This window comes from Manacus vitellinus, unplaced genomic scaffold, assembly GCF_001715985.3.
Source record: "Manacus vitellinus isolate BGI_N305 unplaced genomic scaffold, ASM171598v3 scaffold_19_pilon, whole genome shotgun sequence".
NCBI classification, from domain to species: Eukaryota; Metazoa; Chordata; class Aves; order Passeriformes; family Pipridae; genus Manacus; species Manacus vitellinus.
The window spans coordinates 1,888,538-1,909,979 of record NW_021939395.1 but is presented as its reverse complement, the minus strand read 5'-3'; the positions used below and the strand labels follow the sequence as shown (position 1 = coordinate 1,909,979).

The following is a 21,442-nucleotide window of genomic DNA, read 5'->3' as shown; positions in this document are numbered from 1 at the left end:
CATGTAAGCCTGGCATACAGCATGTAACACAGAGGGGTCCTGGCCTGGCACCCAGGTCCTGCTGGAAGTCAAAGAACTGAAGCCACGTAACTGGGCTCGTGTCTCAGCAGCCCCTGGGATCAGAGGAGTGGTGTAACAAGGTGTGTGCTGCTGCACCTGAGCAGTAGCTGCCCCAGTCAGGTGACTCCAAGCCTGGCTGAGAGCTGCAAGGTCAGTGTAAAGGAATGCAGGCTCAAACTGAGCAGACTCCTTGTTTTCTGTCTCACCTGTGGCTTTTGCTGCATGTAAGGTTCAGCCGTGGAGAGGCGATGCAGGAACGTACTCTTTAGAAAAAAGAATGACACCCTGCATGGTCATCCTGGGGGAAGAACTGGGTTTTCTGCTTGGCTGACCTGATTCCTGGGTCAGGTGAGAGCAGGAGACAGCACAGAGGATTACAGGTTGATTTTTTAATTTTTTTTTGGTGTCAGACAGCCACTGGCTTTAAGAATGTGGATGACAGCACTGCAATATTTTTGCACCATTTCATACACTGCCTCAGTGCCCTGAGTTCCTCACAGGAACACCTCACAATTTAACACCATGGTGCTCAAAATGCTCCTGGAACTCTTTAGAGCACCTCCTGGCTTACCCAGGTAAGATACAGAACAGATGGAAGGCATTTGCACAAGCCCTGGATTTCGGGAATGCTCGACACAGTGCTACAGGGCAGAGGGAAGCCTCTCATCTTGCCTTCATACCTAAGGGTTGCTACAAATCACAGAAGGTGAGTGCACCCCTCCCAAAAACTGTGCTGTCCATGCTGCAGGGAGGAAAACTTGCAGAGCAAACGGCAAGAGAGGCCCTTATGTGTCAGAGGTGATGTACTGAAGGATGATGGAAAGTGCTGGAGACAGCTCAGATGTTAATGAGGATGAAGGGACAGGAGGACGGACCTAGGAAGTCATGATAGGTGTTGCCCCCACTCTGGGGGTCTTCCTGTTGCTGTCAAGGACCTGAGACCAGCTGCACTGCAGGCCATAATGTGTAAAGCAATCCAGGTCTACAAGGAGAAGGCCACTGAACGAAATGTATTCACATTCAGGCACCAGGCACCCTCCTCATCCTGGCACTCCATGGGTGTCCACTGCAATGACACCCAGAGCCAGCACCAGACACAGCAACAACTCGTGGGGGGACTGATATCTGAACTCAGAACAGGGTGTGCCTTTGGATCTCATTTTCTATTCCAAAGCAACTGAAACACAAGGTAGGGCTCATCCAGGCATTTTCCAGGGCTGCTTGGCAAGGTACCTACGAGGGGAGCACGTCAGGAGAAGGGCAGCATGTGCAGCCAGCAGGACCTGTCCAGCTCCCCACCAGGGCCTGGGAACTGGTGGCAGGCACCATCATGGGTAGCACTGGGAGCTGGAAAGGCCAGATTCACCCAGCCTGCTCTGCAGAGATACTCCCAGGACTTTAGCTTTCAGTGCTGCACTTCCATTTTAAATGTGACTACAATCACCATGGATATTTCTGGTTACCTTCGGAAATGAATTTTCCACGGTGATTTTCAGAGAGACACTAAAAGCAGACTCCTGTGCAATCTTTAAACCTCTCTCCAATAACACCACAGCAGGCCTGCAGCCTTGTAGTAATGCCAGCAATTACAGAAATTAAGTTGCTGTTAGGAGAAGGTCTAAATATCTTCAAGCTCCAGATCAGACCAAACCACTGATCGGACCATATTCATGGTCTTTTATGGGGGAGGTTGTTGTGATCTTTAACAATTAACTGAGTGACTGATTCTCAGTCATTAGAGACACGTGGACATGTACCCCCTGCACAGTGGGTGAACTTTTCCTGCTAAAGAGCTGACAAGAAGCATATGAAGGGCTAAAGATGTTTCACCTTCTAAAACATTAAAATATGCTTAAGTATGATTACTTATTAACACAGCTAGAGGAGGTAATAAAATAATTAATAATCAGTAATGAAATGAAAAACAGATTGTTGTTTGCAGAATGTAATTGGAAGTGCACTGTGATTATCTTAGTATTAATCAGCCATGTTATTCATTAGAGGAATAGGATGAATCCAAGTGACATGACATTTTCAACCTGGTCAGCTTTTCTGCCCTAGAGTGGATCCATCGTGCCTGGCTAAAGGCACCTGAAAACAGCTGGATGAAACAGTGAAGTCAGGCAAATCTGAACACTGTGGGTGGTGACAGTGTGCTACTGCTCCTATTAGTGTGATCCAGAGCCCCTAAGCATCCATTTGGGCTTTTCTGGACCTCAGATCAGGCTGTTCAGGTGAGTTATAGCCAGGGCCTTTTCCCAACCACCTATGGAGTCTTCTGCCCTGGTCAGAGCTGGAAGCACCCAGAACACACACTGCCTACACCAAGGCACACGTGTGCTCTGGCTGTGTTCTGCTCCTGAGATGTCAGAAGAAATGGTTCAGGCTGTTTGCTGGGCTGTGCTTCATAAATAAATGTTTCAGGCAAGATTTTGACAATCAAACAAAGCAAAACGTGCTTGTTGCTGTCAGCTGCAAAGTAGCCTCCAGCCTCCACCCTGCACCTTTCATCTGTGAGGAGTTACTGAAACAGGAACAAGAGTGGATAAACAGAAGGAAACTCCACATTTGCTTTGAAAACTTGTCCCATTTAAAACATCTAGTTTCCAAAGCAACTCCTGTATTTATGGCCCAGTTTAGGCACAGGGAGACTGAACTGCTGCACAGAGATATCCCTGTGCTGCTCTCCTTAGGAAAGAGCTGTGAAAGGGGTCTAGAGAGAAATCTGCTCCCTGGATATTGCAGTCTGACAGTTCTTCAACAACACACATGCTGGAAAATAATAGTACTTTTGCTGAATATTCTTGTCTTCAAGCCTCTCTATTGAGGAACTAATGACTGAACCCCTAAATTATGGAAACAACTGGTTCTGCCTATGGTCTGCATGAGATTCCATTCTCTGTACCTGCTCCTTGGCTAGAAATCTGGGTTGGAAGCACTGTCCATCTGAATTCTGAAGGTCACCAATATCTGCAGAACTTGAGAAATCCAAGTGGCTGCCACTTGTCATTCTACAGAAAAGTCACTTTAATGACCTCAAAGCAGCTCTAGTCTCTGACATACTTGTATCCCATAATTCAAAGCCCAGCAAGTGCAGTTGCTGTTCCAGCAAACATGTCACTCCTTCCTCACTCCAGCCAAAGTTCTGCCCTGCAGAGACTTGCTCCTACCGTGGAACAGCAGCCAAGTGTTTTACACCAAGAGCCCTGGACCCTGAGCAGAGTCAAAGGCTCTGAAAAACACAGCCTTGCACGAACCAGCAGGCCAATGCCAGGTTACTGTCAGCTGCTGGTGCAACTTTTGGCATCCCTCATCCCTCCCATATCTTCATTTAGATTACATGGGACTGAGTCCAATGATCTTGTGCTCCCTGGATCACCAGAGAAAGACTCAGAGGTTGGATAGAGTTAATAATCAGCCCAACATGCCACACAGTGTTGAGAGTAAGAGGATGAAATGCTGTTGAAGATTGATTCATGGACTGTAGTGAAGGTGCTGAGAACATAAATCACTTGCAGTGCTATCACACGACAAATTAGGTTGGAAAAGACCTCTGAGATCATGATGGAAATCATGGAGGTGATTGTAAGTGCAGCAGAACAAAGGACACACAGACTGCAGAGCACGGCCAGCAAGGGAAAGTCCCAGCAAAAACATATTTACCACAGTGAGGCAGAAAAAATAAGAGATGGGTCTGAAAGACTTCAAACTGGCTGAAAATGGTGGCCTGTCAAGGTTGGTTCCAGTTCCATTCTGCTGGCAAGGAGAGGGTCGTAACAAAGATGCCACAAATGTAAAGAAACAGAGGAGAAAGAAGAATGATTCCCAAGGGACCTGGATCAAGGGACAAACCTGAGAATTGCTGAAGACTGGGTTGGACAAAAAGCAAGGCTTTACTCAGTCAGTAGAAAAGGCACCTCATGCAGATGAGGATCATGCCCATCACTTCCAAAATGCAAAAAAAAGAAAATCATGATGACCATCAATAGAGAGGTTTGGAGGATGCTTTTGGTGGCTTTCTCTTAGTGAAAAGACATGTGAGAAGTACATAAAAAGCCTGGATGTAACCTCACCATGCACTAAAGAATTATTGTCTTAAGATAAGGACTAAGATCCAGGATTATTCCTCCATCCAAAGTGTGTTCTTCCTTGTTTCCATGTGTCTGACTGAAGCTACTTGTATGTTTTTGTTGCTTTTTGCCACCCAGAATTTCAGGGCAATGTCAGACAAGCACAGATACAGAGCTAGATCAGATTTGATGCACAGAAGTGGCATAGCAGGCAAAAGTGGGTTAAAGGAATCATCTTCCAAAGATCCAAAGCACCTTCCATCCTGAGGAACAGACAACACCTTTTTTGTGGTAAACTCACTGGTACATGTCATCCTTGCAGCTTCCCAGTGACAAAGTCATCATTAATTGCTGTCTCTTTGAATCCTCACTGCCACCCAAGAAGTGACCTTGTTGGCTCCAGAGATGGTCACCCCTATGGAAGGGATGATGGATGGGAGGGATGGATCTCACTCTGTTCAGACACAGCCCTTCTGTCCTGAAGTGGATCCCTTTAACAAGATATTTTGAGAATGCCCAAGATAGGGAGCTTTGCTGGCCACTGAAACCACTCACCTTTCACAATTTCTTTGTCCCCTCACTCATCTCCTCCCATTACTGCCATCTCACACTTTCCTCCTCATGATGTTTTTTAAAAAATCATCTTTACTGACAAGTTTTCCACATTGGATCCAGATGCCTCTCTCCAGTTTAATCTGCACCTCTAGGTTGGTTGCAGCCAGTTTACCACACAAAAGAAAATAGATCCTTCATCTACAATTAGCAAGTACTGGTGGCAGGCAAGAAAGGCTTGGAAAATCTTTGGGTCCAAGAAACATTAGGCAAATCTTATCAGAGTGCATGCTAAAGAGAGCTTTTGGTGACATCTATAGTGATATCTGCCTGCCTTTTATTAGAGGAGAACTGCAGAGAACATGCAGAGTCACTCCCAGCTAAAACCAGAACCCAACTGTGGCTAAAGCCAGAACATCATCATGATTTTATGATGCAGAGAGCAGTGATTCACCAATATTAGCCCACCATGTCAGATTATACCTGCAAAAAAACATGGTGTCCCCACCTAAACCAGTGGTTTGGCTGAAGGGGAGAAAGAAAGAATGAACCCAGCCCAGGGAGAATGAGCACACTGGGAGTGTCTGTCAGCAACCAGCACCTTTTGCACAGTAGTGATTTCTCTCAAATGGGATGGGAAGCCTCACTGCTGCCTATGTTGTTTTGGTTGTTTTTTTTTCATGTTTGTGCAAGGGAACAATCAAACCTGGAGTGAGGATCCTTGCCATCACATCAATAAAGAGCATTGCTTTTGGCTGGGGAGAAGGATCTCCAGAGACCAGCCTGGGCTTGTCACTGGTAGTTTTACTCCTGATGCAAACACTTTAAAATGCCAATAGTTATTCTTCTGCCTCCTCTTTCTTTTGTGCCTTCAACCACCTGGCTTGTCAATTGTTTCAAGAAGAGCTAATTAAAGGCTGAAACTGAGCCAACGAGGCACCTCCATTGCGTAGCAAATTCACTGCTTGGAAATACTGGAATAAAGATGAAAAACAAATAGGTTGACACATCATATTCCTAAGCTCCCTGAAAGCCCATCACTGTTTGGGGAGCTCTGTGAGCTGCAGAGACTGGGAGTGGGTTTGCCTTCAACAGCAGAGATTAGAGTTAGCTTGAAAAAGCATCCACAACTCTGGAGTCCTTACTGATCATCCAGGCTGATGCCAATTGCAGCAAGCTCACAAAGAGCACCCCCTCTGAAGCATTCCTGGTCCTGCTTTGTTTTCTCATTTGATTACCATGTGCACAAACATTCTGCATTCTCTTACCCTATTGTTTCAGCACTGTTAGTCTTGCAGTGCTGGGTCAATGAATAAATTGATAAACACGCTTCTTTTCAGACAAACTGAACTTTTGAGCCTTTACTGCTTTTTCTGCTGAGCCCAGTTCACATAATTGCCCAAGGCTGTTTGAATCCTAATTTTGTGCTTGTTTGCCCATCCCTGAAAGGGATACAGTTGCTTTGAGGACCTGTTCTGACTCTTCACTCATGCCAGTGACTCAGGAAAGGCTTCTCTCTTCTCTAGAGCCCAGGTTAGCATTACTGTTCATGATGGAAGTGGAAGACCATCACCTGGCCTCCTCTGGAGGCTTTCTGCCATGGGTCTGTTGCTCAGACCACAGCTGCAAAAGCAAACAGATAGAGAATCCAAGAAAGACAAGAGAGAGGCATTCAACACCCAGTGATGGCTCTCTATAAGGCTTCTGTTCACCTTCTTTGACCTCCACACCAGAGAGATGACTGGCTGCTGTCTTCCAGAAAGTTACTGCAGTTCTGTCAGGTATTTACATACAGCCCCACGACGATTTCAAGCAACACATCAAAATGCGAAGGAGAAAAAACATAAAGGCTCCAGAACCAAGAACAAGGACAAAGCTGATTTTCAAATTGATTCAATAAATATAAGCAAGGAGCAGCATGCTACAGTAAGCGATTTCTCTGCACAGCCAAGATTAAATCAGCTCAGAGGGAGGGGGCACGAGCAGGGGTAGCAGTGGCTGTCGGGAAGGAAGCTGCCAGAGAGGCTGATCCCCAGCGAGGAGGGAAAACGTGGGTGATGCCAGGCACTAATTTGCTGCCAGTTGCTGTTTGTGATTGCTTGCTTCCCACCCACCCTCTTTGCCCGAGCTCACGAGGCAGCAGCTGCTGGCAGCTGTGGGCAACAGCACAAGCATCAGACCTGCCCACTGCTGCACCAGCCAGGGTGGGGACAGCCAGGGGACACAGCGGATAAGGACTGTCCCCACCGGTGGGGCTGCTGTCCTGTGGCATACTGGGGTTTGTGTGGCATGCTAGCAACAAAGAATGGGCTTGGAGGGTTGGGTTGGGTTTGGTTTGGGGCTAGAGGGGGAAGGAAAGAGAGACAAGACCACCAGCAGAGCAAGCCCAGAACATGCACACATCCATGTTTCCACTGGCAAATGGCTGTGCAGGGGACAGGGAGAAAAGCAAGCAGCCATGCCTGGGGGTTTCTCTCCAGCTAAACACAGCTAAGCCCCCCAAGCCCCCCCTCGCCCGACCCTCAAGAACCGCTCCAGCTGGGACCTGGGCTGGGAAGGGCAGTGAGTAGCATCCAGCCCCCCGAGTGCTGCGGGGCTGCACGTTACCCACTGCTGTGCCCGGCACAGCCCCCTCCTGCAGCGCTTCTTCACCGCCCCCTCCCCACCCCTGGCCTTGGCCACAGGCTGACCTTCATCTCTTGGGCCTCCAGCACCTTCTTGCCATCCCAGGCCCAGCTGCGCTTGGTGAAGTAGTTGACGGTGGCGAATTCGATCAGCGCAGAAAACACAAAGGCATAACAGACGGCTATGAACCAGTCCATGGCCGTCGCGTACGCCACTTTGGGTAACGAGTTTCTTGCGCTGATGCTTAGTGTGGTCATGGTGAGCACGGTGGTGACACCTGTGGAAGCACAGCAGGACACAGAGGACGCTGTGAGACCAGACACTCATCTCAGTTTCTCTCAGCTCTCGTGCTGGTTTGATACATCAGTAAAATGAGGAGCCTCCTGCCAAGCCATGGGAGCCACATTCCCGCTGCAGTTGAGGGAGTCTTACCCAGCACAGGTCTGTGGTGCAATTCGTGGAGTAACAAACCAGTCCAGGCTGGCAGGAAGTTTCACAGAATTACAGAATGGTTTGGTTTGGAAGGGACCGTAAAGATCGCCTAGTTACAACCCCCTTGCCATGGGCAGGGACACCTTCCACTAGACCATGCTGCTCAAAGCTCCATCCAGCCTGGCCTTGAACACTTCAGGGATGGGGCAGCCACAGCTTCTCTGGGCAACAGTTAGTCCAAACCCTGCTCAAATCAGAGCCAACTGCAGGTTTCTCAAGGCTGTCTCTGTTTCGGTTTTTGGCATAATCAATGGCAAACATTTCAATAGGATGAGGTTAACCTTTCCCAAACTCCACTGGCAAGATCTCTGCTCACCATAGAGGAGTCCTAGCTCACAGGTAGGCACCTGCACTCAATTCCTTGCCTGCTGGCAGGGTAAGCTGCATGATCCTAGAGCCAGCTCCCTCATGTACAGAATGCCACGGAGAAGCCTCTAGTTGCTTTTACAATAAAATCAAAACAATAAAATACTGTTATTATATCTAGATGGTTGGGAACCTCATGGAGGATCAGAAACTGGCCACTCATCCAGTGTGGCTCTCTCAACATTTTGGAAATGGTGTCTTGTGACCTGCATGGATGGACAGCTGGGATCCTGGGTCCCACCAGCTCAGCCAGGCTGTGGCCCAAGCTGCCAGAATAAATGTCACAATGGGTGACACTTATTAAAAGATGATCTGTTGCAAAATGCCTTTTAAAGCTTTTTTCATTAAAGCAAGCAACCATTGCTATCCATTTTCCCCAATAATGTGCTTTTCAATTAAAAATGCATTAAAAATGTTATAAAAGTATTGACTAATTTTCAGCTCCCTTAAGCCATACTCCTGGTAATTTAAGAGTTTCAATTCAATATTGTTGACAATACTTTCTGAGGGAAAAAAAAAAGAAAAAACAATTGGAGTTCTCATTATTTTCTTAATAGGAAAGCAAGGCAATTTGGGAGCGAAGACATTTTTCACAAAGGTAGGTTTTAATTTTTCAGTCAGCTCTTTGCTGCTCAATCTGAGCTGCTGCTTGAGGAAACCTATTTCCCTGCAATTCTCAGGATAACACAGGAGAGAATCAAGCCCCCGGTGTCCTGAGTGCTCAGATACTCCAGATGCTGATGTAAGAGCCCTCCTGGGACTTGGGCAGACACAGGGTCCAGGTGTGGGGTTCAGCTGCAAAGGATTCACAGAGGGATGAGTGAGGAAATTTCCTCAATGACTCTCTATATGCCTGAGCTGGTCCTATTTTCTACATGATTTCTGTCTGAGCTCCCCCTTTTCCACCCTGTTGGATGGAAACAGCAGAAAACATTTGCTGAGGGGCCGTGCCCCCTCTTCTTCACCATTACTACTGTTCAGTGAAGCTCTTGCAGTCTGGATCTTGCAAACCAGTCTGGCCATACTAACCTAGGTTTGCCCTCCACCCTGGGAATCTCTGTGGGATTTGCCTTAGTGGGCAAGGGAAGGCAACTCTGTGCTAATGGGGTGAAGCTGGAGTCACCTGTAAATATTAAAGCTTGTTCACGACCTACATTTCACAATCCCCAGTGAACACAAAAAAACATAATAAATCCCTTCTAGTTCATTTAGGAGGGTGCAGAACTATCTGTGATCCTCCCTGCATCCTGTTCCAGTCCACAGCACAGGAACAAGGTCCAGTGGAGAGGCTCCAAAGAGGAGGACATCAGCCTGGCTGGGCTTGTGGGAGTCCTTCCATCACAACTCTTGCCACAGAGAAAATGCTTCATGATCTTTGAAATGATTTCTGTCTTATTAAAAAACACAAGCAGGTGGTACCATATAAACCCCTCTCTGCTTGGGGACTTCTGTCCAATATACTCTCTGTTAAGTGGAATCTGCTGGGCAGTGTTACTTCCAAGAAATACAGTCCTGCAGCACCACAACCTGCTCTGCGCAGATCCCGAGCTAAAGGTCTCGACAGGGAAGCACAAAGCACTTCTGTTATTAAATGTTTGTAAAAGCTATTAATATATGTGCCATGCCAGCCTGACACTTCGCCTTGGAGAGAGGATCTGAAACCAGCTGAAGGAAATAATAACACTATATTCACCGTGCAGTTATGCTGCCTCAGCCCAGGAACTCGTTATGTGGAGCTTTGACCAGGGGCACATCAGCAATTTCAGAGGTAGAGCTTCAAATGCCTCTCCATGTACCCATGATCTCCTCAACTCAAAAGCCAGTACAGAGAAGCAGACACAGCCAAATGCATATAATTAGATGGTCAATACCTTGATTACTGTTAACATTTATGGCTTGGCTTCTAGCAGAAATGGGGACAGGAGTATTTTCACAGCGATTTGGGGAAAGCAGAGGCACTGGGAAGACACTGAAAGCTATCCTGGGGAATCATCAGCAGCTTCAGTGATGCCAGACAAGGCCTGGAGAAGACCAGCTCTGATTTAAGTCTGTTTCCCCTCATTTGTGGTGCCTTTCTCCCCCAACATGAGAGGATGCCCCTGAGCTCCCAGACTCACCAAAAACCGTCCGGGCAGGAACTGATTCCCTGTTAAGCCAGAAGGAGACCTGGGACAGGATGACAGTCATAATGCAGGGCAGGTAGGTCTGGATCACGAAGTAGCCGATCTTCCTCTTGAGGTGGAAGTGCGTGGTCATGACGACATACTCCCCTGCAGAGACAGCCAGTCAGAGATGCTGAGCCCCCCGTGCCTTCCAGCTGCCCACCCGTCCAGCTCTGAGCCGCTAAAGGGCTGTCCTGAACAAACTTCCAAGCTCTGCAATGGAATCCTGTTCCTGGCTGGCATGCCCTGGCACCCTCCAGTGCTGCAGCAGGATTTTAGGACAAAGGATATTGTTTTCTTTTACAAGCCTGAAAATATTCCACCTTGCCACACTTAAACCATCTCAAAAATCAGGACAAATTCTGTTGTTAAAAGGTCTGACCTGTGAACCAAAGAAGCAGCTGTCCCTATTTTCCCTCAATGTCCTATTCCTCCTCTCAAAGCTTTGGATATTTTGTTGGATTACTGTGCCTTCATGTTGTGTGCATGGCTCTGCTAAATCATTACACACAGGAGCCTTTAGCAGCTTTCTTACCACTTCAGGTTATTCATCTGTACATTTTACTACAACTTAAGTAGAGAGATGGGCCAGATATTATGACATTTAGTTCCCTGGGCTCCCCACATTTCCCCAAGGGAGGCGAAATGAGTTGTTACAGACAGACACTATTAAAATCAAGTGCACCAGAGAGGAAATATCCTCAAATGAGAGAACTACTGGTGCATACAGAAGAAAAAATAAAAGAAAAAAAAGGAAATATGAGAGACACACATGAGATAACAGAAGCTATAAGTACCTGGATTCAGAGGGGAAGGGAGGAGCAGCAGATGGGAGAGAAAGATGATTAATATTGGTCATTAATCAGAGGAAACATTTGTTTGGGATAATCTTCTATTAGCTATGCTAATATTTGTGCAAGCAGATGCAGTGAAAATCACACTGGACATTATGTTGCTTTCGCCTGCCCTGCCCGCAGCGCTCTCCTGAGGGGCTGGAAAGGAATCCAAGACAAATGAACCCACAGTACCACGGGCCAGCTGGACAATGCGGGGCAAATTTTCCACACAACAGATCATACTGAGATGCTTGAGATCAGCTTTCCTGAAGACTGTGGATGATAAGGCTCTTTCAGTGGAAACCGCTTAAAACTAAACTCTTTACTGCCTCTTGGTGACTGCTATAGATGTCACCAGCCGGTTTCTCCAACAGCACACGGCTTGGGAAGTGCTGTGGAAGTACAGTCATGGCATTCCAAGCCCATGGATCCATCTCATGTCAGGATGTGCTCAGCCCATGCACCACACCATGGTCCCACAAGTACCTGTGCTGGATCGAACCATCTCTGTCCCAACGACGTGGCCCAGCAGGTCATACTGGTTCAGGCGAGATCCACCCTTTGCCACTTCCACGGATTTATCCTTCCCCAGTGTCCAGGTGTAGATCACCTCTGTCTTCGTGTAGGCATCTGCAGAGGGGGGAAGAAGAATGAGGTTTGTGCTTCTGCCTGACCTAAAATATACCCAAATTAGCCTGTGGCCAAATTAATCTTCGCTGTGCATTTCTCAGAACCACATGGCTGAGCACAGCCAAGCATGGCCAGAGACCAAGGCAGATCAACAACTGTTAAATCAGACGAGCAGGAGGGAGCTGGGGTTTTCAGAAGGGAGCTGGAGAGGGGGCAGAGCACTGTCGTTGAGAGACATGCTGTCCCCTTGACGTGCTGACTCTGCAAGGGTTGGCTCCAAGCAGGATGAGATAGGAAGGCATCCAGGCCAGCAGACTGGGGCAGCAGGACAGCCACAGCCCTGCCATGCCAGGGACAGGGAATGTCATGCTGGCAGCAGCTGGCAAGAAAGGCTAAACGCAAATGGGGTTAAATTTTAGGTTGAGGAGAAAAAGTTAAAAATCTCTACCCTGACTCAGAAGCAAGTCTCTCTCAGCTTTGGAGCTGGTGTGCTCTCCCACCAAAATGCTTTTTCCCTGCCTGACCCTGTGTTTGTGACCAAACTCCTGCTCTGTTCCCATAGCCAATCCCTCTCTCAACAGTGCCCACATGCTTTTGGCTTTGCCAGTCCTATGGTTATCCAGAAACTGAGTCTCTCCAGGAGCTACTTCTCCCCATAATGCCTAAAATTCCTGTGCAGGAAGTTCCTGCAACTCTGCACCAGTTTTTTAAGCAAGAACATAGTTCACTAAACCAGGTTTTGAACTAATTTTTACCACCAGCTCCTCTTATTAAGACGTTAAGGAATTCTTTGACTGCAGACAAGTCGAGCAATGGGCCAGGTCTGCTACAGAAATGTCTCAGCTTCTGCTTTGTGGAAGACTGTGTCCTGAGAAAACCAGATTTCTCTGATCTTTTTAAAACAACCACTGTTACCCCTGCACTGTAGGTGCTGGCAAACCTGTCAAATATTAACCAGGAGCTGTGCAAAGTGGGGTGAGTGGCTTTGATGATCAGCCAATGTTTCTCAGCATGCCAGTGTGCTGCCCAAGCACTTCTGATGATGCAGGCTGGCACCTCTCATTCCACGTGCAACATTCTGCTTTTCCAAGCCTTCCTTCCAGCTCTCAATATGCTCCTGGAGAGCTCCATCCTCCTTCAGAGCTTGTACAGCTCTGCCACTGCTCTTTCACCTGATAGGCAACACCTCCTGCTCCAGGAGCCACAGCTCACTTAGTGCCACTCCCAGCCTGCAAAGGGAACCCACTCAGAGCTTCATTGCCATCGTCCCTAAAAATTCAGGAACGTCTATAAAAATTCCTGAATTTTTATCTAGAAAATTCAGTTGTCTGCACATCTGGCTGTGTGAGACAAAAGGGTATCCAGTGTCACGTAGGTGTGGCATGGATGTGAGGAACATCTTTAATGCCACGTATCAGTTTTGGTTCTGTCGACGCCTTGTTTGCAATGCTGTCCAATCCAGCCCAAACAAGGACAGCTCTTGGGCATTTAGTGGAGCTGGTGACTTCAGCAACATCTTCTGCTACCCTGGTCTCAGACAGCTGCTGCACAAATGCCCTGTGATGGCTTAGGAACAGTTCTCTGTAGTGTACGTTCATCTTCTCGGGAGCATGGTGGTCATCACCTTCACTGCTCTTGGCCCCAGGAATGATGCAGGTGGGCAGCTGAAGCTCTCTGGAAGGCCTGATGCCCTCAATTCTTCTGCAAATGCTCTGCCTTCCCTCCCTGGGGGGCTGCCGTGGTGGCACAGGGACAGAAGGCCTCTTATGAGCCGTTCAGGTTCTGGGGATCTGTGGGAAGTGGCCTGTGAGGCAAATTCAGCTGCCCCTTGAATAACATGTGTCTGCTACCAGCACTGTCCTTCCACTTACAAACCTAACCCACTTTAGGCTTCTCGAAAACGAAGCTTCCAGCTTCCAGCTGTTGATGGCTTTTTAGTGAAAACACTGGTTTAATCCTTCTCCAACACAGGAGAGGTGAGCTCTGATGCCGTGCAGATGGTGCTTTAGAAAGAGCCACATTAATGTTAACCAGGGGCAGCTTTCTGAGCTGCTTGTCTCAAGACTCTCATCATTCAGAGGCCAAATCAGTAAAAAAAAAACAAAAACCCAAAGGGTGTTCCAGCAGAAATATACACATTAATCTCTTTTCCTCACCAAGAAACGTTATAAGCAATTAGATGTGGAGTAATCTGCCTTCCTGCAAGTCTTGTAATAATCCCAGAGTTTAGGCCTGAGGTATGAGGTTTTATATCCCTCCTCACAAGGTCAATTAACATTAATAATTCATCCTTCTCTAAGGCTTGCTGTTTTACTGGCCTTAGTGATGTCTTGTGGCAACGAGTTCTACATTTAATTAGGTGCTGCCTACAAAATAGCTTTATTTTAGTAGTTTTGAATAATCCAGTTTCATGGGTACAGTTTGTCATGAGGCAGAGGAGCAGATGCACATGATAAACACGATTTCTTCTGCTGTCAATCAAACCTTTCAACTTTGTCCTTAGTTAGCTCCCAAATGGCTACAGGAAGGAAGTATCAGTTTAAGAAAGTTGGGATTTTTCTGGAGGTTACTGGCGTGGGGTCAGTCTGTAGTTGGAGGTGGGTAACTCTTTTCATCTAATGCAAACACGGACTGAGAGTGGTGCTCAGTTTGTTGGACCTGGAGAAGAATCCAGGCACAGTCAGACTAGGAAATTTATTTTGACATTATGGTGAACCAGTGGCTTGGGGTTTGGCTCCCACTCACTTTTAGGAACAAAACCAAATAAAATTTAACTCATGTATGGAGACAAGAAGAAACTTGTTCCTGGGCAGGGTATGGGAAGCCCAAGCAGCTGAGCAGCTGCAAGCCTGGGAGGCTGGGAGCAGCTTTCCACTCACCAGCAAATCTTCCCTAAACCAGAACCCTTGGCTGTTGGGACTGAGCTTTCCAGAGTTTCCAAGCCTTTTACTTGAGAGCCACTTGCCTGACAGACTGAAGAGGTTTGTAAGCTCCACTGGAGCCAGAGTAACCAAGTATTTCAGGGTCTCCCCAGACTGGCAGGAGGGATGTAGGGAAGCTGGACAGGACATCCAGCAGCAGGCACCACTGCTATCTTCCCAAATCTGTCTCCCCAGGATCATCTTGTGATGAAGGAAAAACATATCTCAGTTTTAGAATCATAGAACCAGTAAGGTTGGCAAAGATCACTGAGTAGAACCATCAGCCCATCACTGCCATGAGACGTCAAGAAAACATTTTTGGTCATTAATTAATGATAATTATCATTATCAATCATTAATAACACTGTCACTAGAATACTGGGTAACACTAACCACACAAAGGACTTCTCTTTAGCTCTGTAACCACCTCCTTGCAGAAGGTTTATCAGGGTACTTACAGCTCCCAAATTTCAGCGGGCAGGCGTGCACGTCCATGGGGAAGTCCTCGAGGTGCATGGGGCACTCGGCGTGGATCGTGAGCCTGCAACACAAAGCACAGGGCACGGTCAGAGACACCCCTGGCCCTTCTGCCACGGCCCTTCCTGCATCCAGCAGCAGCAGCTCACGTGCTCACCAGCCTCTGGGTCTCTGGGCAGAAAGCTGGGGAGAGAACAGCAGGCACGTGGATCTGGAAACCTTTTCCATTGCACAAACTCAACCCTGTTGACCGAGTTCATCTTCACCCGCTCAGTGCAACTGGAAAACCTGCCAAAGCCCAGGACTTCTGTTTGCTTATGCACTGTGAACAGAGCTCCTTAATGCCTGGAGCCAGGGGACATCTCATGGACCGTGCTGGAAAGCAGAGGGAAAGGGCTTCCATGGAACAGGCCTGTTCTTCACAGCAGCATGGAAAGAGCTGAGGGCTGGCAGACTGTTCAGTCAGAGAGCCACAGCACTGCTGGGCTGAACAAAGTCAGTCAGACCCATGAACTCACCAGGGTAAACACATTCCTTTCCATGTGGGGCAACTCATCCCACCTTCCCTGGCTCCTCCCTCGCTGGTGGCACTGCAGGTAGATGCAGAACTGCATGTCCTGGAGCTGCTTGGGGCTGAGCAGGACAACCTGTGAGCTTCACACATGCACCAAACCCCCGTGGGATACCTTGTCAGGAAGCAGTTCTGTGAGGGAGGCACAGCCATAAAAGCAGTGTGCTGCAGAATATGGGGCCAGGCATAAAAGGATTCCTTATAAAAGGCTCTAAAAAAACCCTAGTTCTGAGCTCGTGTTCCTTCCTGAAGTACTGCAAAGTGTGCAGCTGAGGAGGGGGAGAGAGAACAAACAGCTTCCCAGGAGATGTCTAATACAATCTCCTCTGATGGAACCATTTGTAGAAGAAAGGACTCACTTCTGATGGCTCAGCAAAACGGGAAACAAACCATGACAGCAGTAACAGGTGGATGCAAAGGGCAAGTGCACAGACCTAAGGCTGATGGTGGTTAGAGGAAAACTCAGGTCAAGAAGCTTCTATTGAGATATTTTCCTTCACCAGAAAAATGTTCAGCTAAGTTATTCTTCACAGAAAATACTGAGGCTTAGGCAAATGCTAAATAAACCCTGAAAAAATAGAGGCTTTGGATTTTATTTGCTAAAAGCAAAGAATAAAAAAAAAAATAAAAATAAAGGTTATTTCTTTCAGGTGGACGAACCTTAAACGGTTCTACAAAAGAGGACTGTTTTTTAAAACTTGTCACAATAAAATCCGGTGGACAAAACCAAACCCTTGACAAATTGTTCTAAAAACCCCTGTGGGGGAAACAAAGCAGGATGGGTGTGGCTGGGGGGAGGCAGGGGATGTCACAGACAGTGACCACTGGGTCCTGTAATGATCTAACAAAGAGGTGATGATGACTGTCCTGCTTGCATTATGTCTGGCTCCAGCGTGGCTTTCTCAGCCAAGCCAAGAACCACTGCGTGGCCAATCTAATTTCTTGGAAACAAATCACTCTCTCTGACTTGATGATCTCTCCCTCATCACTGGATGGAATGCATTTGTTTTACATGAAAGAGAGGAAGACCTGATCTTTAGGCTTCTACCAAGACTCAGTGAAGTGGAGGGAAAGACTGGCAGCGATTTTGACAACCCTACAAACACATTGTTGCAATGATTTTCTCCTGGACACCCGAAGGCCACCACGAACAAATTGCTCGTTTTCTCTGATGCCTCTCTTTTGCAATCTGGATGAAGATAAGAATTTCAAGAAGCAGGTATGAAAACCTGGCAGCAAGGTGGGGACTCAACAGCCTTGCTGCTCCTGTTCTGTATCTTTTGTGATGTTCTCTTCAGCCAGCTCAAAACTCACAGGGGGAGCTCATGGTTGGTGAGCTTGTCAAGCATATCCTCACAGAGCTTATTATTCAATTCTTTCTGTGTCCTTTCCAACTGCAATGAACTTTTTGCTTATTTTGTCACTGCCACTTGTGTCAAGGAAATATGGATGGATTTTCCCTTTCTTCCTCAGCAGTCCACATAAGACACTTCCTTTTTACCTTCCTATTTTTTCGCACTGACATCATTAATTTCTTTATTATGTCAAAATGCTCTTTGCTGGGAGTTTCCAATGTTGGCTTATTCAAAGGACCTCTCCTTTGATCGGTGTTTCCCCTCTGATTGATCCTGAACTCACCCTAAACAACCAGAAAAGTCTCTTCCATCCACTGTACTGTTTGCAAGTCTTGGCTGTAACCAACAGCCACTATGAATAAGGCTGAATGGACTGCAGAACAAGCTGGCCTTGGTCATACCCTCCTGCCCTCTCCAGGTCATGGCCAAAGAGAACATGTTTTGTCAAGGGAAGAAGACAACTTTATATGGATGCTGGATGACTCCGTATGTTTGTGGGAACGCACCAGTTGCATTTTAAATCTAAACCCTGTATTATTAGCTGAGCTAGTAAACAAGGAAACAATAAATCCACCAACAAACCACCGAAAAAACAACCTAATCTGCTACTTCTCCACCTACAACTGAAGGAGTTTTAAAATCTCCTGAAATTAAATAAAAAAAAGAAAAAAAATCACATCACTCCAGCGAGACGAGTCTGATTCAGCAACTTCAGCCAGCCAGAAGTCAGCACGTTCACAGACGACACACAAAGGGAGTCAGCCTCCCTGCTGAGGGGGGAAGCAACACAGGCATTCCCCCTTCCCAGGTGTTCCCCCTTTGCTTTATCCCCACGTGTGGGGGGTGTGCTGACTCCTGGGATGTTCCCCCTATGACCAGAGCAGGTGTGCTGCTGCACCTTCCTGCCCACCCCATCCCTTGGCCACCTTCCACTCTGCTCCTGCAGCCTCTCTTTGCTGCACACACACTCATCTTTCAGAGCCTTGATTAGCAGAGGTGTTTAGGTGAGCTGTGGAGAGTGCCCACAATCCCCTTCTGCTCCCCCCCACCTCCTGTCGCTGGGGAAGGACTTCTCAGCACCATATGCTTTGCTTAATGAAACATCAAAATGTCAAACGGCAAGGAATGGATCTCACTTCCCAGACAATTACCTCTGCTTCTGCAGCATTTAGGTAAAAGAGCTTATTGCAGAAATTCTCATCTGTGCCCCTTACCCGGTGCAAGGGAGCTTATGGCCAGATAGCCACTGGGTTTTGCTTCAGTGCTCTGATGGCCCATTCAGGTCCAGACATCTGAGCTCTGAAATGTCCTTAGAAAGCCTAAACAGCGTGTAAAAAATAGCCAGGCTGCCAGCAATCACATCATCCAGCCAGTGTATCCTTTGGCTCATCTGTCCTAGGAACCAGCAACAACTCAGGCAGAACTAACTTGAAGTAAAACCCCAAACTCCTCGTGTTTTCTCTTCACTTTGCTGGCACAATTGGCACCAAAAGTGGAACATCCAGGACAGAAACCATGTTTTTCTCTTTAAAGAAACGGGAAGTCCTTTGAACTGCGCAGCACAATGGCAAGGAGTGTGAATCAGGCTAAACACACCTCTCCCAGGGCTGACGGGATAACAAACCACTTCAGCTTCGTTCTCATGGTTACCGGGAGCTTAGCGAAGCCTTTGATGTGTCATTAGAGCCCCTGTCGTTACCTGCGTCGTGCTGCAGGATGAGCCAGAACCTCAGTCCAATTTCTGGGACGCAAATGTAATAATCCCTTGGTGTATGAGTGGTAGAAAAACATGACAGCGCCCTGCACAGCGGAACCGACTTTGTTTATGCCAGGGATGCTGCTTGGGTTTTGTCCTGATTTCTTCTCCAGGAGATTCATTAATAACCACAGTCAGGCCGAAGAGTGTTTACAGTTTAGGCTGTGTGAGAATCTAGGTTAGGTTTAATTGCCAGGATTTGAGCTTGAAAGCCAAATTGCTTCTAGGATCCGCGTGCTGGATCTGAAAGCACTGAATTCACTTTGCATCCTCCCCCGGCCCTTGGAGATTTCAGCTCATGATGGCAGAAATGCAGTGAGATAAGGTGTTCTCTGAAGATTTCTCCCTCCTGGGACAGCTTCCTTATAAAAGTCTGCCTGCACAAAGCCAAGCCTGGAAAACAGATCATTTCTGTCTGTGGATCCGCTCTGGAAACTGTAAGGCAGGGAAAAGCAAGAGCAAATCTCATCTAGTCTATCTGCCTGCTTGTGTGTTTATCAGTCAGTCTACCTCTGGTCTGCTTGGATCTGTCTGTGCTGTTGTCTGGGATCGGCCCTGATGTGGGACACAGCCACATAGCTGCCAGTCCAGACTACTCAGAACAGTGCTGGGATGTTCCAGCTGCTGCTCTTGCAGGGAGGCTGCACCTCCATTGTGTGGAAGGGTGTCCCACCTCCAGCCTGGGGCAATCACAGGTTGTCTGGGCGTTAAAAAAAACCAGGCAGTAAAGCCACCCCAAAGCCTTTGCTGAAGGAGACCCTGGAAAGCTCTGTGCCTTCAAGAAGCAGCATGGGCAGCTCAACCCCCTGAACATATTATAATGGGCAGAGGACTTGTTACGTGGGGTTCAACAGCCCCTGTATGTCTGCAGATGTTCTTTCCCTCCTGTTCTGCCTCTGACTCACCCCAGGGTTCCCCAACCCTCCTTCCTCAGTGCTCATGCACTGCCACCAAGGACTTCTGTTTTCTTCAGCAACACAGGCTCTCAAGGCAAAGTCTTTGGACATGCAGCTGAATGTCAGCCTGACAGGTAAAGAAAACATCCTCTAAGTGCCTAACTTGAGCACGTATTGTCTGGGAACCACTCTGACAATAACCACAAAGCCTCAACATGCCATTCTGACGGTCCTTGTTAAGAGCAGGAGAGCTTTTTTTAAAGCCCGGATTCACAAAGCTGAATCCCATCAGCCCAGCATTAAACTTTCACTATTTTCGTATGCTTCAAGGCCAGGAAAAACCAGAACATTATCTACGTGCCCCACGCAGTTCGAACCAGAGAGTACATCCAGAGACTGCTGCAGCAGCTCAGCTTTTGTCTCTACCTTATGTAAATCCATGCACAATTCCCAGTTTGTTGTGCTCAGGTCTGACACCAGAGCTTTGAGACCCCAGCTTTTGTGAACTACTTGGATCTTGTAGGAGCTCCACAAAAAAGAGCTACATAATAAAACTGTGTTCCCCGTGCCCTCTAAGGCAGCTGGAGTGGCAGGGAAGGTGCAGAGGGATCAGTAACCCTGGGGAATAGAGAAATGCAGTTCTGTGCTGTGGTCACACAGGCCACACTGTCACCCAGGTGCCAAGGCCTGCCCGTGGTCAGATGTGATGTTGCACCAATCCCTGAGGAGACTGTGCCATGACTAAAGGAGATCTCTGGGAGCTCGGCTACAGCTGCTGTGTGACTCCTTGAAGCTCAGGTCAGTGATAAAGAGGCTCTCTCCAGGAGCTATAAATATTGTCACACAGGTGTAATTTTGCTGGATGTGTGTGACAGAGTTGCTGTTCCACCAGAGCAACTTCATCTATAACTGCAAGCCTTGACTAAGAGAAGTTGGCTTTCACAGCAGGATAAATGGCAGGAGACATGCCTCTAATTGCACATCAGCAGAACTGATGCCTCAAGGATATTGGCAGGTACAAGGTAAAGGAGCAGGATGTTCTCAGGAGTCAAACTGCATGGCAAGGTACCAGTCTAGACTGAGCCTGCAAGGGAACACCTGGGCAGTCCTGCCAGGCCAGTGGAAACCTGGTGAAAGTCCAGACTTGCTCCATAGTCATCAGGACAGACTGTACCTCTCTGGGATTTGCCCATCCATGCTGGATGACAGCTGTGTGAGGCTGAGATTGGCTTTGTGGTCCTGCTCTTTCCTTTGAGAGGGACACATATGCCTGCCCCTGGGTATGGGGGAGGACAGCAAATGTGACACTTGGGCATAAAACACGAGCCTCCCTCCAACCCTGGCCTGGAAGGAGGTTTCAAAGCACTTAAAAAGGGAAGGTGATACCCTTGTCATGATTTTACAGAGGAATCAAGGTGTGAGTGCCTAGGAGTGGCAAAGCCAGGCAGGATTTGGTCTCTGAGCCCGAGGCATGGTCCTGGCCCATGCAGTCTGTGCCCTTGCATCTTCCTTTCTGAGTATCTCTGAGTGGGCTCTTCACCTCTTACAAAGCCTTAAAAGTATATCTAAGGTGGGCAGGAGCATACCCAAAAGGAGGTCCTTCATCCCCCAGTTCTTCAGGATACAGTTAAAATGAAGGATGTTTCGATTTTATTTAAAAAAACCCCATGGCT

At 47.6% G+C, this 21,442-nt stretch overlaps 1 protein-coding gene across 1 annotated transcript in view; it reads right to left on the bottom strand.

The window, feature by feature from the left end:
• The window catches only part of GABRA3 (gamma-aminobutyric acid type A receptor alpha3 subunit), a 58,519-nt gene that overhangs the window by 2,969 nt on the left and 34,108 nt on the right, over positions 1 to 21,442 (bottom strand). The window contains exons 5-8 of the mRNA XM_008934892.4: positions 15,173 to 15,255; positions 11,650 to 11,793; positions 10,283 to 10,435; positions 7,373 to 7,584 (exon numbers count right to left, since the gene is read on the bottom strand). Of these exons, the coding sequence (XP_008933140.2) occupies positions 7,373 to 7,584; positions 10,283 to 10,435; positions 11,650 to 11,793; positions 15,173 to 15,255 (592 nt within the window). The remainder of the gene's footprint in view (positions 1 to 7,372; positions 7,585 to 10,282; positions 10,436 to 11,649; positions 11,794 to 15,172; positions 15,256 to 21,442) is intronic.